This window comes from Gopherus flavomarginatus, chromosome 3 (assembly GCF_025201925.1).
Source record: "Gopherus flavomarginatus isolate rGopFla2 chromosome 3, rGopFla2.mat.asm, whole genome shotgun sequence".
Classification (NCBI taxonomy): domain Eukaryota; kingdom Metazoa; phylum Chordata; order Testudines; family Testudinidae; genus Gopherus; species Gopherus flavomarginatus.
In genome coordinates, this window is record NC_066619.1 from 28,795,684 (window position 1) to 28,812,667 (window position 16,984).

Here is a 16,984-nt window from a genome sequence, read left to right on the forward strand (position 1 = left end):
ATAGCTTAAGGGGTTTAGTGAGATAGATTTGAACAGGTTTGTTAGTGACCCAATGTCCTACTTTAGCATATTGTTAGAAGGCAGATTTCAGTGCAAGATTGAGGCCTTCCAATGGGAGGGGGGGGCGTGCAAGAGACTTCTGGCTTCAAGCTTGATATGTTTGAGGAATAGTATAATGGCATAGCCTAGTTTTGGCAATTAATTAGTCTTTGACTACTAGCGGTAAATATGCGCAATGGCTTGTGATAGGATGGGATCTGAGTTACTTACCAGCCAGACACCCAGGAAAGAATTCTCTGTAGTCTGCCCACATGCTCAGGGTTTAGCTGACCAACATATTTGGTGTCAGGTAGGAATTTTCCTTCTGCCAATCTGCCCTGAAGCCTGGGGCAGGGCAGGAGGGTTTGCCTTCCTCTGCAGAGTAGGGCATGGGGCACTTGCTAAAAGTCTTTAAGACATGATTTGAGGACTTCGATGGCTCAGGCACAGCTTTGATACAGGAATGGGTGGGTGAGATTCTGTGGCCTGCATTGTGCAGGTGGTCAGACTAGATGATCATAATGGTTCTGACCTTAAAGTCAGATTCATTGCTGCTTGCAGAAAAAAGAACCTAGAACTCTATTCTCAGCAGTGTCATTTACCCATGCATTCCATCACTACTCACTCTTAAAATTAAAGCTGAATGCAGACATGTAGCTGTGACTATCTTCAGTCACTATAGTCCTTCCTGTGCATCCCACTATGTATAGAAGCAGCTTGCCTCACCACCATGATATTTAATGCTCCTGGCTCCCTCTGCCCTAAATCATATAGTTTAAGCATCATTGGGTAGTAAGCCTAATGGATCTCTTCCAGAGACTGATGCATAGAGTATTCTGCTCCTGCTCTTAGCAATGGGAAGTTTGCAGCTTAGGGTGTCGGACCCCAACCTAGTCTGGATTTTATGGTCTTCCTCCCTTAAGTCATTTTGGAGACCAGCCCTCAAAGTTGAGGACATTCTGCTGACTATGCTGTAACTAAGTTACATGTTGCTTTTGTATATACTACTTTAAGCTACTGCATATTTTAAAGAGTTAATGTCACTGCATGGACTCTGTTCAGTGAGCTACATACATTATAACCCTAGGGCCTTCTGTGATACTGTTGCTTGAAAATATTAGCTAGGCAAAATTGGCATGACTAATCAGGTCCCCACTTCCCCCCCACCCCCAAGCCTTACATCCCTTGTGATCTGTCTGAGCTGGTCAGTGATGGAATACATGAGTATTCCACTTGTATAAGTAATTCAAACTAAGATTTAGTAGCAAGGCATTCTAAGGTTCCAGAGTGACACTAATTGAATTTAGTCAGGGGTTGGCAACCTTTCAGAAGTGGTGTGCCGAGTCTTCACTCACTCTAAGGTTTTGCATGCTGTTAATACATTTTAAGGTTTAGAAGGTCTTTCTCTATGTCTATAATATAGAAAGAAACTATTGTTGTATGTAAAGTTTAAAATGTTTAAGGAGCTTCATTTAATTTTAAATTAAAATGGAGAGCCCCCCTGGACTGGTGGCCAGGACCCAGGGAGTGTGAGTGCCACTCAAATCAGCTTGTGCTCTGCCTTCGGCACATGTGCAATAGGTTGCCTACCTCTGATTTAGCTAGTTGCTTATTAGCCTTACTTCCTTTTAACTCACATTTAAGTTCAGCTCCATCTTGTATGGACAGGCAGGAGACACACACACACACACACACACACACACACTAACTACATATTTTCCTACAGGTAGAATTGACATTTTGCTCTCCTGAATCTGGATTAGAATCCAGTGTTCAGAATCAAAGAACTCTGCTTTCCACTCCCACATATACTCTCTGCAGGAGACAATAGCTTGGTTGGGTGCATAACTCAGATCCATAGGCTCTTCATTTGGTTGTGCATCACTTGTCATGGACAGAAGCCAAAACTGTAAAGTTCAGTTTGCAGCCACCCCCCTGCCAAGATTCTGTATTCAATTGTTCACATGGAGGCCTTCACAGGGCATTAAGCCGAGATACCCGACCGGATAGAAAGTGAATTAGAGGGTCCAACTGTATTCAGTCTACTTGACTAGATTTAAAGTATTGAGTTATAGCTGTCCCAATTATCTATACAGCAAGGACAACTAGGAAAATTTGGGCTAATTCTCAGCACTTCTGGATTTTGGTAGAGTTATTGAAACTTAAAGTAGTGCTGACAGCACAATTCTGAGTTAGCGTATTAGAAATCTAAAGGAACATATGCACTGGTAGTGGAATAGAGATAACCAGCTATGGACAAAGTCTGCCAGGTGCTTGGGCTGTTAGACAACTATTGACTTATCTAGTTCCCCAATCCAACATAGGTACAGTCGGACACAAGAAACACTCCATGTTTAGAAGTTGTGTAGTCAACTGGGCAGGAGACCTGGGTCTATCCTTCATTTGACAGTGACCTATTGTGAGACCTTGGGCAAGTCACTAACTCTGCCCTGCTCACCCTCTCCATAGGCATTTAACTTTGAATGCCTTGCAGAGTCCCCAGTCCCTGTTGGGTCATTACAATTTGTATTGCAGTAACATGTATTTTCTTGGGGTACATCCACACTACAGGTGGGACTGTGCTTCCCAGTGATGGTAGACATAAGCTTGAGATACTGTGCTAAAAATATTGTATCCATGGAGGCATGCTCCCAGCTGCTGTGTAGACTGGTCAGTGGTAATTTCTCTAGCTGTGATCAGAAAAGCAATTTTTGCCAATACTTTGGACTGGAGACTGACAATCTCCAGACTTCTCTTCCTGTACTATTTTAACATTTGGTACCATGTTTACATTTACTGGTATCTTGTGGTATATGTGAAGAGTCTATTTAGTAGGCAGATTTTGTTTTTAATCATGTAATAGTCTGTTCATGCTGCAAGCTAAATGAGCACTCAGTTAGACTCCATCCTCTGGAGACTTCTCAAAGTGTCAGTGAAATGTGTCCTAGTGAGAGGCTGTCAGTTGGAGGAAGTGGAGAAAATGCTACATGAGATGACAGAAGCAAAAAAGGTGAACTCCAGCATACTCTTGCTAACAGGACAATTAAATTTAAGTCTGACTTATTAAAAATAAGAAACCATCAGTTGAAGTGGCCAATAAGGTTGATTTTGTCACCTTAAAGTAATTAACTAACCTAGACCAGCCATGGGTGCTATAGTAGGACTGGTTCGGAAGAGGTCCAGCGGGTTGGTTTGCACCAGTGCAGGTTGTGCTGCAGGCGAAGTCAGGCCTAGGGCCTCTGTAGCAGTAGATGCAAAGAGGTCTGAGCTGAACAAATCATTTGCTGCAGTCTGGAAACAAGGGGGGGTGGGGAAGGAGAGAAGACGACAGCTTTGTGATACAGTAACTGAAGGACATCAATTCCAATTTCTGGGCCTTGTTTTCAGGTAAGTTCTGATACTAACAGACAGGCAAAAGCCTGTATTTGCTACTAAGCAAGACTGAGCTCAGAACTATTTTGGTTCTGGAACCAGGAGACATGGGATCCAGGTTTTACACTAAAAACTGGTAGTCTGCAAAATTTGAGTTCTAGTCTTTGACTAGATGCTGCCTGTCTAAAGCCAGCTGTGGAGGTATTTAAATGGGTGTTTTAGAATACCATGCACATCAAGTTAGGCATTTACTTATGCTAAGAATAACACTATTGAACATTGGTTGCATGCTTCAAGTACATTGTTCTTGAAGCAAAGCACTGGAAAGATAAATTAAGTGATACTGGACTTAGTTCAACTCTAAGTGTCAAGATATGCTGCAACAGAATTGAGTGTGTTGTAGCTTAGATACAATTTAACTATTCACACACTGCAATATTTGGGATGTCAGGGTTCTAAAGGCTTTCACATCATATAGCCAAGAGTTATGTGAAATGACTTCACAACTGAAGTAGCCTTATGGCAGTTTTAGTCCTCTACAAATAGAGGAAGAGCTTCTTTTATAGCCTAGTCAGGAGGCACTATGAAAGACTGCACTCTGTAGCAAGCTTAAGGCAGTCATCTCCAAAAAGTCTGCTAGAATAAATATGTATTGTATGGACAGAATTACTAATGTTTTCTTGAGCAACTTAAAAGGTATTCTTTTGGACTATTGTCTGCTGGAGGGTGAACTAGTTTACTGCTGAGTTTCATAATTCAGCATTAGCATTTTAATCTAACAGGCACCTTTATGCCAGTTGCTTTATCTAAAAGACTTATAAGTACTACATACATTTCAGATCAAAATACTTACCAGAGTTAGTGAAGTATGGCAGCATTGAAAAGAAAAGTATATTTAGTGATACCATTATGAATGCACACATGAAATCAGAAAACGGATTGCAGAGGGAACATGGTGGGTGGAACAGAATTTAAAAAAGTTGTTGTAGAGTAGCAGGAATAGTTTAGCCAGTATCACCATATTTTAGTAAGAAAAAGGAAAGCTTCCTTCACCCAGCCCATCTAACAGAGCATGCATGTCACCATTAAATATCTGAAGATGGTTCACCTGAACAGTCCTCCTTCCTCTTCCTGGCTTGGTACTTTGTGGAGGTGGGCTAATTGTTATGGAGTCATGTGACATGAGCTGGACATTGCTTTCAGAGTCCAGCTTTACTCCATTTTGCAGAGATAATCCTTTGGAAGGGCTTTCCAAAAATAGGTTTGAGGAGGATTTGGTCAGAAAACCATTCTGTTCTCTTTCTGGTACCCCATTTTGGGTCCTTGCTGCTAGCTGCATTGGCTTACTCTCAAGAGGCCACTGGCTTGTCTGTATTTCCTGTTTGCCAGTTCTATTAGAAATCTGGTCAAACTCTTTACCAAAGTAGTCAATATCACCATTTACAGCACCGTTACCCAAGAAGCTCAGACTTTCCTTCTTCTGAAGTGGAGATTTTAAAGAATCAAATGAAGGTTGTGCAGATTGGTCTGGTTGTGTGAAAGGATCATCACTGAAAGGATCTGGATTGGGAATGGGAAAGAAGCTGAGATTGGTAGTGAGAGAACTTTCAGGCAAGAAAGGTGTCTGTGACTTTGGTCGTGGAAGAGAGGAAGTGATGCCATTCAAGAAGGGACTCTCTTTTACACAAGTCTGATTGTTCTCGATTTCAGAGTTTAGATCCACTAACAGGATATCTTTACTCTCCTATTAGTTTGGAAAGAAAAAAGTAAAGTTAGTTGAAGACTGAAAGATGCAAGCCATGTAATGTGTTCAATCTTTACTGTGCAGAAAATAAAAACCAGCATTTAACACTTCATGTTCATTACCAGGAAGTCTGGCAATCTCAACTTGGCTTTACAATTAGCAAAAAGCTTGATATGGTTAGGAGCCAAGCGTATACATCTGACTTCTCTCACTACATAGTCATTACAATATCACTCAGATGCTATTAGAATAGGACTCCCCCCATCCGGATAGTTGTCCTGAAGACATAAGCTAGGCTGGTTCAAATGTGTAATAACGAAGTTCAAACTAGGGGTAGGAGGAACATCCTCCTCCCCACAGGTCAGTAAGTTATAGCCATTTACAGTTTGCTCTATATTGTGACTCAAAAGCAGCAAAGAGTCCTGTGGCACCTTATAGACTAAGACATATTGGAGCATGAGCTTTCATGGGTGAATACCCACTTTCTCGGATGCATGTAGTGGAAATTCCACTCTTTGCTGCTTTTACAGAGCCAGACTAACACAGCTACCCCTCTGATTGTAACTCATAGCAGTGACTTAATTTTAAGTTTAGGCTGAAGCAATGTATTGCCTCTGGAAGATCATATGAAACTCAAGTGTCATATGTATGCAGCTCAGTAGCAGTCTGCTTACACAGTGCCATTTTTCTGTTACAGACTATGCTTGTATGAGTGATGTAGGAGGGCACCTTAAGGGAGGCACCAGTCACTCTGAATCAATAGGGTACTATCAAAGTAAGTTACACTGCAGTATGCCATTAACACTGTAGGTGGTGCTTGGGTAAGCTTAGAGTTTATTTTGGCACAGCATTCTTTAGTTTCACATGTCAGTAATAAATGAGGCCTGTGGATTATGAAGTCATTGTGGGTGAGGGGGCAGTACAGAAACTTTGAAGAGCTGTGTCGTTTCTGTAGAGGAGCTGCATCTGACAGAGTCAAGAGGCCACAGCCAGCCTATTCTGGGCAAGGGACCTGAGATTTGTTCAATTCTTTTGCCAGCATCTTAAGTGTAGCACTTAGTCATTGCATGGATAAAAAGTTATAAAATGCCAAGTTTAGTGCGAGTACCATAAGAGTGTTGAAAGTTGTGTGGTACTGCAAGTCTGCCTGCCACTTATAGCTACTGAATTTCAGTGTTTGATAGCACTAGAGGCTAACAGACATGGATGAAGATGGTTATGCAATGATAGAGGGATCAAACTTGAGCCACTATGGAGATTTTATAATAGGAACAGGCTTCCTATGAGAGATCTAGCACAAGGGATGAAATTTGACGTTACTCCTTCCAGTTAGTGGCAAGACTGCTTTTGCCCCAGTTGTCTATTTCTAGTGGTTAGGAACTGAAACATCAGGTTAATCTGAAGTCTCACCTTGCTTGTGTAATTTGTGTGACAAAATGGAATAGCAAGCAACTTGTACTGTAAGAGAGGTCTTTACTTACTGTAGGACTGTTCAGGTCAGGAGGAGTGGACATATCCCCAAACAAATCCATCTGGTCAACACCCTTAAAAAAAGGTTACATATTTGGAAGAGGTTCAGATTGTGTAAGGCAAAGATTTCACCGCACTGATGTAAGCTATTAGACCAGCTGAGTACAAACATTAAGTCAAAGTCTAAGATATTCCACTTTTAACCAAAGGAGGTAGTTTTACTATAGTATGAAACAACTTGTTTCATACATGAGCACCCTTAGAAAGTGCTAAGAGCTGCTATGTAGTTTAAGGATGCTACATACAGTACTTGAGTGAGCATTATGTCAACGTACCAGTTTTATTTTGTCAACTTGATCAGTCAAGGCATCGCTACCATTCTGAAATGAAAAACAAATGGAATGTTAGTGCTAAGACAAGTTTGAAACAAACACATCTTATTCCAGTGATCATTCAGGCTGACTGATTTATGAACTGTCACAGAGGGAGATGACTGTCTAGGCTGTTAGTGCTGTGAAGCTGACAGACTTTGTATTGCTCTATAGTACTAGTTGCATGTTTGAGGTTGTTGCTTCCAACTTTGCTTGCTAGGTAGCTAGTATATGAAGGGGAAGGCAATATAGTTACAGGTTTCAGAGTAGCAGCTGTGTTAGTCTGTATCTGCAAAACACAAGAGTACTTGTGGCACCTTAGACTCAAATTTGAGTCTAAGTTTTCATGGGCTACAGTCCACTTCTTTGGATGTGGTGGCCCACAAAAGCTTATGCTTAAATAAATTAGTTAGTCTAAGGTGCCACAAGTACTACTGTTTTTTGCAAGTTAGAATCTCACTTGTTCAGAGTGCATGTGTTACTCAGACTGAAAGAAATAGTCAAGTTTTACCTCAACTGTCTTATTGGCTTCTTCATTCTAAGATGGGAAAGAGAGATAGTATACATTAGCATCTGGCCATTACTTGATTGGCAGAAGATCAGATTCCTTCTTGTAGAGAACTCTACAGCTTTTGAAACTGTTAGAGGAGGAATTTGAACAGTCTCAGCTAGACTGCTCTGGTAGCAAAGCAAGTGTTGCCAAGAGCCAAGGACAATTATAAGTGTTGATATGAACCAGCTTTATTTTAGATAACACTGAAGCACTAGCCTTTCCAACCTAGTTTGCATACTTACTGATCTAGTCAAATAGAAGAGAATCTTAGATCACTATGCATCCTAACTACTTTTATGTTTATTTAAATTTATTTTACCATGTATGCAATAGTCATATGCACAAAGCTAGTCAAGCAAAGATTCAGTCTTACTACAAGATATATAGCAGGGAGTTTAGCTTCTGGCCAATACTGAGCTGAAATATGGTAATGCTGAACACAAAGGTAGTTATTTTGATAAGAAATTATTCACCAACAGAGTCCTCCTACCCAAAGGATCTCTTACTAACACAAAAGTTACTTGCCTTTTTCTTATCCTCTTCCTCCTTTTTCTTGGAGTTATAAATTACTTGGAAGAGGTCCTTGAGATCAACTACTAGAGGTTCAGCCTGAAAGGGAAAGATTTATACTTCAGATTTCTGCAGAGGTTTTCTAATTGGTGGCTTGCTGTTAATTATGAACTGTATTTGTTGAGTTAGTATTCTACTATAGGAATGGTAGAAATGTCCAGGCTAACTGCTTTATCATGAAGCTTATTGAAATGTGTTTGAATACAAAGAAACCAAGTCTCACTTGCGGTCACCTCCCCTTTGGTCAAACCCTTTTATTAAGATGCAATTACTGGAATAGTAAGGGAAGCCAAGAGATTGAGAACAGTAAGAAACTATGTACTGAAGAGGACTTTACCCTTGATGTAAAACAGGAAGAAGCATTTCTGTGTATAGTCCAGAGGCAATGGTGCATGACCTGTATCCCTTGCAAACAGTCCAGGGTAAGAATTGTACCTATTCCCAGAACATGTCTAGCAATGTACCAAGGCAGGCACATTGCTAGACATGTTCTGGGAATAGGTACTCCTTATTTTCAGCAAAAAGGACAATGTCTAATGCAGGCTTTTTTTAAAAGTTGCAGATAATCATAGGTGAAGCCAGCAGGTGGGAAAAAGATACCCCATTCTCAGACACTTAAACATGGGTGCAGCAGTGCCAGCTGATCCATTTTGCCATCCTCTATTTTCTACCAGAGGCTAAAGTAGATCTGGCTGGTCCATGCTCAGTTTTAGGATTTGAGTGGTTTTGCCCCCCTTCCCCCTCTACATTCTCCCTTCTTGAGGACTTTCCAATTTTATTTGTTTAGAATTTGCTGGCTGCATAAAAGCCTATCTTGAACAGATGACACCCATTTGCCCTCAATTCATGGGTAAGACCAAAGGAGCAGGCTATGTTTTGCTTTCTTCATTTTAGCTAGAAAAATCTCCTTAAAAAGGTGCTGCAGGAAAGGCTATTCTAAAGTCACTTGTTCCCCATCCCCAATTCTCTCGTCCCCCAAGACTTCAGATGTGTTCAGGAGATGAAGGGTTGCATTTAAAGCTCAACTATACTGCTCTGATAATTATCAAAAAACCTGTAGAAAGACCTAAGGCCCAATCTCCACCTACAAGTTAAATTGACCTAGCCAAATCTGAGTTGCGAAAAATTTGTGCTATAAAACCATGTAGTTTGGTCAGCCTAACCCCCACTGCAGATGCAGATAGATTGAAGTTCTTCAGCCAGCCAACGTACTGACTCCCACATAGGTAATCTACCTCTGACAGGGGCTTTTCCATTGGGTTAGGATATGTCTATGCTAGATCACAGCTGTGCCACTGTAGTGTGGACATGCTTCAGGTATCAAGTCAAACCCTCAAGGTCAGGAAATGCCACACCTGACCCCAGGAAGGTCTGGCTCTTGTTCCTTCTACATGTGTTTAGGAAGCTTCCTGCACATTGCTTGGGGCATAAGGGTGGGTAGGGGATGAAGAGCACAGATACAGGCACCTGAACTGAGAACAGAGCGCCTAGACTCAGATTATAGTGGGTCAGAACTCCAGTTGTGGAAAAAAGTCCTACAGGATGGCCAATATGCACAGAATCTTTAAGGAATACTTGCACATGCTCCAATAAGCTCTTCAAAAGACACCACACCCCCCTAGTTAAATGTGGCCAATTTTGTTCAGCTTTTCAGAGACAGCAAAAAGGCTGCTCCCTGCCAAAATTTCGAGTCCTTGCTCCAAGGTCACCAGCCTTTAACAAGGACAAGATATATTTCTTCCCATTCATTCTTCTCCTCCCCTGCCCTGTTCTTGGTAAGAGGAACAGCATGGGTTGCTGTTTTCCAAAACTCAACCTTAGACACCAGTATGTACAATTTCAGTCCAAGTGGTTATAACCTTGCAAATTTAAGGAACTGAAAATGGCTAGTGCTAGGAAGTGTTACCAGCTGCTCCTATAAAATGCAGGTGATTAAGCCAACATTTAAAGCAGGCATTAGCAAACCAGCTTGCCAAGACAGTAGGTGGACAGCCCAGACTAGCCATCATTCTTGACAATTGCATAATCCTGCCAAGAGGATAATCTATTTCTGAGAAAGGTGATGAGACCTGGTGTGACCTGTTTGTTCCAGCTGGGGGGGGGGGGGGGAGGAGAAGAGGGGGAAGCACAGTTCTAATCAGTGCCCCAAGAACTGGACATGAAAACGGAGAAGATAGAGATGTGGCTTGTCATTAGTAGCAGATGTGTTGCGACAGGAACAGCAGAGTCAGAACGAGTCAAACTTGCAGGATTAACACATCCACAAGTCAGCACTTGAATGCTGACACTGCCATTTGTGCTGGCCTTTTAACGATTTATTCCCACTTTTAAGAGGGCAGACTAGAGCTCCTGGCCATGAATACAAAGTTTATTCATCTGCACATGTTAAGTTGCTCTCCATTGGCCAGCAGTAGAACTCTGCATGCTAAAATGCAAGATGAAACCTAGTCCTCCTAGTGCCTAAAGCAAACTCAGGCCACTTCAACCCAGCACTGATATGCAAGTTACTGAACACCATGTCATGCTGCAGTAAGAAATTCTTGATCAGCAAGATACAGTATAATGTTATTCCTCAACTGATGCTCCTTGCAATGGAGAGCTACTCAATTTCTATTTTGGAAGACAGCCTGCTGGATAGGCTTCTTGTATTTCTTCAAGTTGGCCTTCAAAAGCTGACTCAGCTGTTCAAGTTGTCTATGGGCTTGAGAAGAGTTAGTTTTGGATAGGATTTATTGAGAAATGTAGAAAAGCATAACCAATATGCCCAAAAGTTGACCGGCAAGTCCCACAGGATGACCTTAATGCTCAACAGAACCCTTAATTCATACCTGTTGTGCTGTTTTTATGGCAAAAAACTGATGTTGTCCTTCTCCTCCGCAAACATATCCAAATGCACGATTGTCAGTCACATCCCGAGCAATAAAGGAGATTTTGTTTACTGGATGCTCATGTTCTATGACCTAGAATTGAAAGTAATTAGTTCCAGTCTTCTGAAAGTGACTAAAGTACATTTGGTGCAGCAGAATAGAACTAGAGTACACAGAGAAAACTATGGGATGGCAGTGGTTTTTTATTGTACATAAGCACTTGAAGAAACCAAAGTGAGCTCAGCTTATCAAATCTGTAAAAATGGACAGGGCAATATCCAAGTGGTTTGTAAGTCAGCATTAAGGTTTAACATGTTTCTAGGGATATAGAGAATGACAGCATAGTATCATGCTATTAGTGCCTATAGAGGTCAGACAGGATCCAACTCCTTCTCAAGTACCAAAAAGTCTAAGCAGATACAGATTAGCTCCTACTCTTCCCACCCCAGAGGAGTCCTTAGAGGTGTTGTACATGCTCGAAAGCTTTCCTAGGTCTTTAAATTTAAGGTGAAGAGGCCGCTAAGTTAGTTTCTTCTCCAGTGACCACAGCTGCACTGTCTTAGTAGTCATGCACTTAGCCAGTTCTGAATTCTTACCCCAGTTTTCTCATCTATTATCTTGATACCAGAAAGGGAGATGTTCACCCAGATCTTCTGTTTGTGCTGTCCCTGGGAGCGGGCAGCTACTGCCATTCCCTAAATGAACAGGAGTGTTATTAGTAAGATTTAATCAATTCAAACTTGAGTCAAATTTGTTTATGCCTAGATACTTATGCTTTGAGTAAGCTGTGCCTCAGTTTAGATGTGTGCAACCTATAGACCTCAATGAAGCTGCAAGTCAGCTGAATTTGGCCATCTGTCTCCAGAGATGAAGTTTTATTATGCATCCATGTTAGTATAGACAATGCTGGAGTTGTAGGTTCTCAAGATTATTCCCCCACCTGCACTAGTTTAAGCTTGTAAGAGCTTTAAAGCAGACCTCATTTACATAAGCAGCCCTGTGGTAATCTCTTTACCAGAGCAAGTCTCTGTCCTGGTTTAAGCAAACAGATAACCTAATCATTCTTGTTGGGCAGTATGGATAGGCAACTGATCTCAAAGTTATTAGTACTTAAGAGGCTGATATGACTACTGAGGCATATAATTCTGAACATGCTTAATGTTGCTGACTGTAGCTTTGCAGTTCACTCTGCTTTGCCCTGCATTATTCTCTAGACTGCTTTGCTATAGGTCATAAGACTTAAGGTTTTATTGGGCATTCTTGAATTGCTAGAAGAGCATGCATTTATTTTAGTTCCAGTAGTAGTGGTGGATGAGATTTAGACTAATCCAATTTGGAGTCTTCAAAACTGCTATGGAAATTCTGTCACCTTCACTCCCTCCCAGAGAGGGTTTAAATTCCTCAAGTTTGGAATTTGATTTTGGCTCACCAACCTGCATCTTCTAGTTCTTAGCATCTGAACTATATGGATTATGAAATATTTGCAGAGCAATTTTCAGATTAAACAGTTGTTCATTGTAGTTTTGGGCTGCTTCCTTTGTTAGTTCTACTAATCTTTGATTGGAGTGGCACTTTTCCTCCAGTTAGGATTGTGCACCTGTATCACACTGAAGCTTGATATTACTTTTGATACACAGTGGGAGTTGTGGCATGGTTTGCCTTTGACCACTATATCCTGCTTATGGAATAGTATGCAGGTCTGGTTAAAAGACCAAGTTCAGGCCTTTACCTTCAGCTTCATCATTGAATCTTGGCTCATTTTGTCTCCTCTTGCTTCTGGAACATCATCAATGCCAATCAGCTTGGCTTTGTATCTTACTCCATCTCCTTTGAATCTGGTCAAAAGAAATTCATCTGTTTTTTCTGAACCTGAAAGATAGATGAGAAGCTTTTAAAATGATGGTGTTCAGAGCTTAAGTGTCTAGTCCTGCTGAAGAGAGTGCTGTGTCATTTATTTTGTAATCCATTCTAGTCTGCTGCTAACAAAGTTATGTGAGCCATGTGTTTTAGTATGCTTTAAGGTATCTGCTAGATGGGAGTATCCAATACCTTTGTACCATTGGGTCCCCATTGTTTATTAGCTGGTGATTTAGAATTGTGGGGAAGCAATACAAGACATCAGTCTAAGAGCTTATTTTAGAGAGAACCAATATAACTAGTTGCTTCTTATCAATTGGGATTTTAGCCTTCTGAAGGAAAATGAGGTTATACTACAGACTTTCTGGATCTTGAAATAGGCATATTAAGCTTAGGTTGGAGTGAAAGTGAGCTGTATAGGCCCATACACAGCCCACGCTTTAACATCCCCACCCCTTTTGCCTCCCCTGGCTGTAGCCCTGCTGGCACAGGCCCTACTGGCAGGGCTGCTGATGGGGAAGACAGTGATGTTAAAGTGCTGCTGCAGCGCTTTAATGTCATTGCCCTTTTTGCTCCTCCTATGGCTGCTGACAGGAAGGGTGGGGGCAAGAGGATACCTGCCCTGGTGCTTTCAATTTAAAAGGGCCCAGGGCTCCCAGCTGCTGTTACTGTGGCAACAGATGGAAGCCCCAGGTCCTTTTAAATAATTGCCGGAGCCCTGGGTGGCAAGGTCCAAGTACAGGGCTGATGAGCAAGGGGAAGCAGTACAAATTACAGGAGCCTGGTGGCCTGGCTTTGTCAGCCCTGTTTAGCTGGTCTGCCCTTGCTGGAGGGCCTGAAAAAGTTTTCACCAGGGCCTAAACCTGCTCTCGGCAGCCCTGGCCAAGTAGGGGAGCCTGACCTCTTGCCCTGCTCCTTCTGCCTGAGGCCTGGCCCTTGTACTGGTGAAAAATTACTTTCACTCCTGCCTTAGATCTTGGCAAAGTGACAATCTAAGGCATGAGTTTTAGTTAAAAAAGATGATTTCTGCTCCAGAAAGTGATTGTAACCTGTTTGAAACAAGCTGACACTGCATAAAAATATTTTGTCTATAACCAGTTAGATTACTCTTCCATTCTGCAGTGAGCATGTTCATACCTTAACTTTTGGTGACAAGAAATGTTGTCTACAAGATTTATGGGTCAAATGTCAAGTGATTATGAAGGTCTACAGAGGCAGACCTCAGTCCTGCTAGAGTTCATATACAGCACAACTTTGTTGTGCTACAGACTAAGTTAAGTATTTAGATGCTACTATAAACAAAGGCTAATGTTTGATTCTGGCTGCTTTAAAGGTCATCTACCAGCAGGTATTAGAACCTCTGAAATTCAGAGGAGAGTGTTATGCACAAAAAACACCCAAAACAGGTTTGTCCACTCTATGTGGAATGGTGTGTGTGTAGAATGATGTGCAGACAACATGCATTTGATTCCACCATCCAGATTACCAGAATTTGAACTGGAGATGGTTTCAGTTCTAAGTTTGGTTTGATTTTTTTTTTTTTTTAACACTGTTCTAGAACAGTGAGCTATACCTTTGCAGATAGCTGCAGGTTTATGAGTGTAACTGATACACATCTAAGATCTTGCAGTTAGTCCAGTTGCTTTCTCCTTACCACCTTAAAATAATTCTAAGTGGTATGGACTCTAGAAAGTTAGGGGAGAGCATCAGTTCAGTATTGAAGGTTTGCTAGAATCTCTTGCACTGCCATGAAAGTTGAGTAGAGTATGAACAAGTTCAACTCTGATGGGTCCTTTTATAGGCTCCAGTAGTGATCATTCGGGTTATACACATAGCAATAGCTTGACCAATCTCCTAGTCTACCCTACCTATGCCTGCTGGAATAGATTTGGCAGTTGTCAAGCATAATGAAGCTATACTGCTCTATCAGCAGCATTTGACATTTGAGTCTGCATATCATATCTGCAGTTATGTTCTGGACTTAAGTTACAGCTGCAAGTTGCAATCTCCAGAAATGCAGTTTTATTCTATTGTACTACCTTGTGTTTACTCCTTCACTTAGAGGAAGGTCACATGACTCATACAAATAGATGGTTAGAGGATAAAGGACAAAACCAAAAAGCCTTTTCAGTTTTCTAACTTCCATACTTGTTTAAGATAGTTACCCATGAGAAAGTGGAAGCTGTTTAAGCCAATATTTTGGAGGAATGAGTGTCAAGTAATGAAGTGGTATGAGCAGTCAAGAGATTCACTGGCAGCTGGGTGTGTGACAGAATAGTGAAGGAGGGCCTTTGATCTATGCTAGGCTAACATAAGGAGGAGTTAGAGCATTGCCTTATTACCATGTAATAATTTGAGGAAGTGTAAGAATCCATCTGGACTCATGCAGATGGGGTCAGTGCTGTACACCAAATAACTGACAGACCCCTAAAGTAACTGCCAGTGGAGTTAAGTAAGGCAAACTATAATATAATAGGAGATAGGTATCTCCCCTAGAACTGGGAGGGACCTCAAAAAGTCAGAGTCCAGCCCCTTGCTTTCACTAGCAGGATCAAATATTGATTTTTGCCCCAGATCCCTAAGTGGCCCCCTCAAGGATTGAACTCACAACCCTGGGTTTAGCAGGCCAATGCTCAAACCACTGAGCTATCCCTCCCTCCCTCATGTGAAAGACAAAAAACAGTTATGATCAGATATGATCACAAATTGGTGCTGTTGCTTGAGTGTACTCTTGTTTAATGCAAGACCTTTCCCTGCCCCCATAATACAGATGCTCTCCACTGTTACCCACAGGAGGTGGTGCACATGACCAGAGATTCTATTCAGAACTAGCAAGAGGTAGCAATAAACTGAGCCAGTCAATTCTATGGGATCAGTTTTCATATGTTGATCTTGCAACTCCTATTAAAAATACCACTTTGGTCATTGAGTTGGTTTTGTAATTGGGAGCACAATATTTAAAAACCTTATAGGTGAAAGTGCAGAGGATTTAGATCTGTTGCTGGAGTCCTTGCTTCCTAGAATGGAGGTCATCTAGTTGATCATGACTTTAAGCTTCTGGGATTTAACAGAAGTTTAGGCAACGGATTTTAAATCTAGTACTAAATGCAGTAATCTTTTCAGAAGGAAAGGGTCATGGCCAAGTGTCAATAGCTTCCTGGAGATTAAGCTATCAGTGGCAGCTGTTAGATGCTCAGCACTATGGAAGTGAACCACTGAGCAGCATTAAGGATTCAGATATTGTTTTTTGAACATCTTGGCTAGTATTCATTACCTATCCCTCCCCCCCCCCCAGTCTAACAGCCAGTCCCTTGAGGGGTTATGCTAAAGTTCTGGACATGCATTCAGAGCAGTTGCTATTTGAAAGAGTGCCCTAAAGTGATCTTTTGAAGAAAGAGGGAGGCTAAGAGTCACAGCCTGCATATAAGGTAGCTTATAGTATTAGAGATGAATTGCTTACCCTTCTTTTTCTCCTTCTTTGAGGCAGGCGCTTTTGGTACTGCCTGCTGCTCAGGCTGGTTGTTGACATTAGTTGTTTCTACTTCGTTAGACATTTTGAGATGGAGGCCAGCCTCAACTCCAGAAGCATTAAAGAATGCGATACTCGCTGTGTTGTTGGATGTCCAAACAGTGATCAACAGGCAGGCATAATACTTCACCTTCAGGAAGATTAAGTACTTTAGTTAAACTGCCAATATTCCATCTGGTTATTTAAAATGTCACCAAATTATGCCATAGTCCACTAGATGCAGGCCAGTGAAGTTAGATTTCACATGAGTTGTAGTTACAGCTGTAGACCTTTAGGCATCCCACCAAGGGACACTGATATTCACACTGTTAGTAGCTGAAGTGCTTAGTTACAGGACATGATTAAGATCTAGCCACTATTTATTTGGTGTGCCAAGGAGGTCAAGATGTCAATTTCATACAATTGCTTCCCTGAGATGTTTTTGCTTTATCTGCTATACAGAAGTTGGTTTCTTGTCTGGCTAAACTGCCATTCTGATCAATTTCACTTAGCCTCTTATAAAGAGAAGGACTAACTATTGCTAAATAAGTGAGCATTTTGCAATTGCACAATAGGTAGGGGGAAGAGGAAAGCTACTGTATGTGCTTCAGATTCCACATAGGTGAAGTATAG

At 41.5% G+C, this 16,984-nt stretch overlaps 1 protein-coding gene across 2 annotated transcripts in view; it reads right to left on the reverse strand.

Annotated features, from left to right (window-relative positions):
• DAB2 (DAB adaptor protein 2) overlaps positions 1–16,984 on the reverse strand; it is a 42,067-nt gene that overhangs the window by 5,967 nt on the left and 19,116 nt on the right. The window contains exons 2-11 of one of the 2 annotated variants that reach the window (XM_050946927.1): positions 16,304–16,502; positions 12,716–12,855; positions 11,583–11,681; positions 10,948–11,079; positions 8,075–8,158; positions 7,508–7,534; positions 6,961–7,005; positions 6,637–6,699; positions 4,520–5,155; positions 3,174–3,330 (exon numbers count right to left, since the gene is read on the reverse strand). In XM_050946927.1, the coding sequence (XP_050802884.1) occupies positions 3,174–3,330; positions 4,520–5,155; positions 6,637–6,699; positions 6,961–7,005; positions 7,508–7,534; positions 8,075–8,158; positions 10,948–11,079; positions 11,583–11,681; positions 12,716–12,855; positions 16,304–16,397 (1,477 nt within the window). In that variant the 5' untranslated portion in view covers positions 16,398–16,502. The remainder of the gene's footprint in view (positions 1–3,173; positions 3,331–4,519; positions 5,156–6,636; positions 6,700–6,960; positions 7,006–7,507; positions 7,535–8,074; positions 8,159–10,947; positions 11,080–11,582; positions 11,682–12,715; positions 12,856–16,303; positions 16,503–16,984) is intronic. The other variant, XM_050946929.1, reaches the window with a different exon arrangement.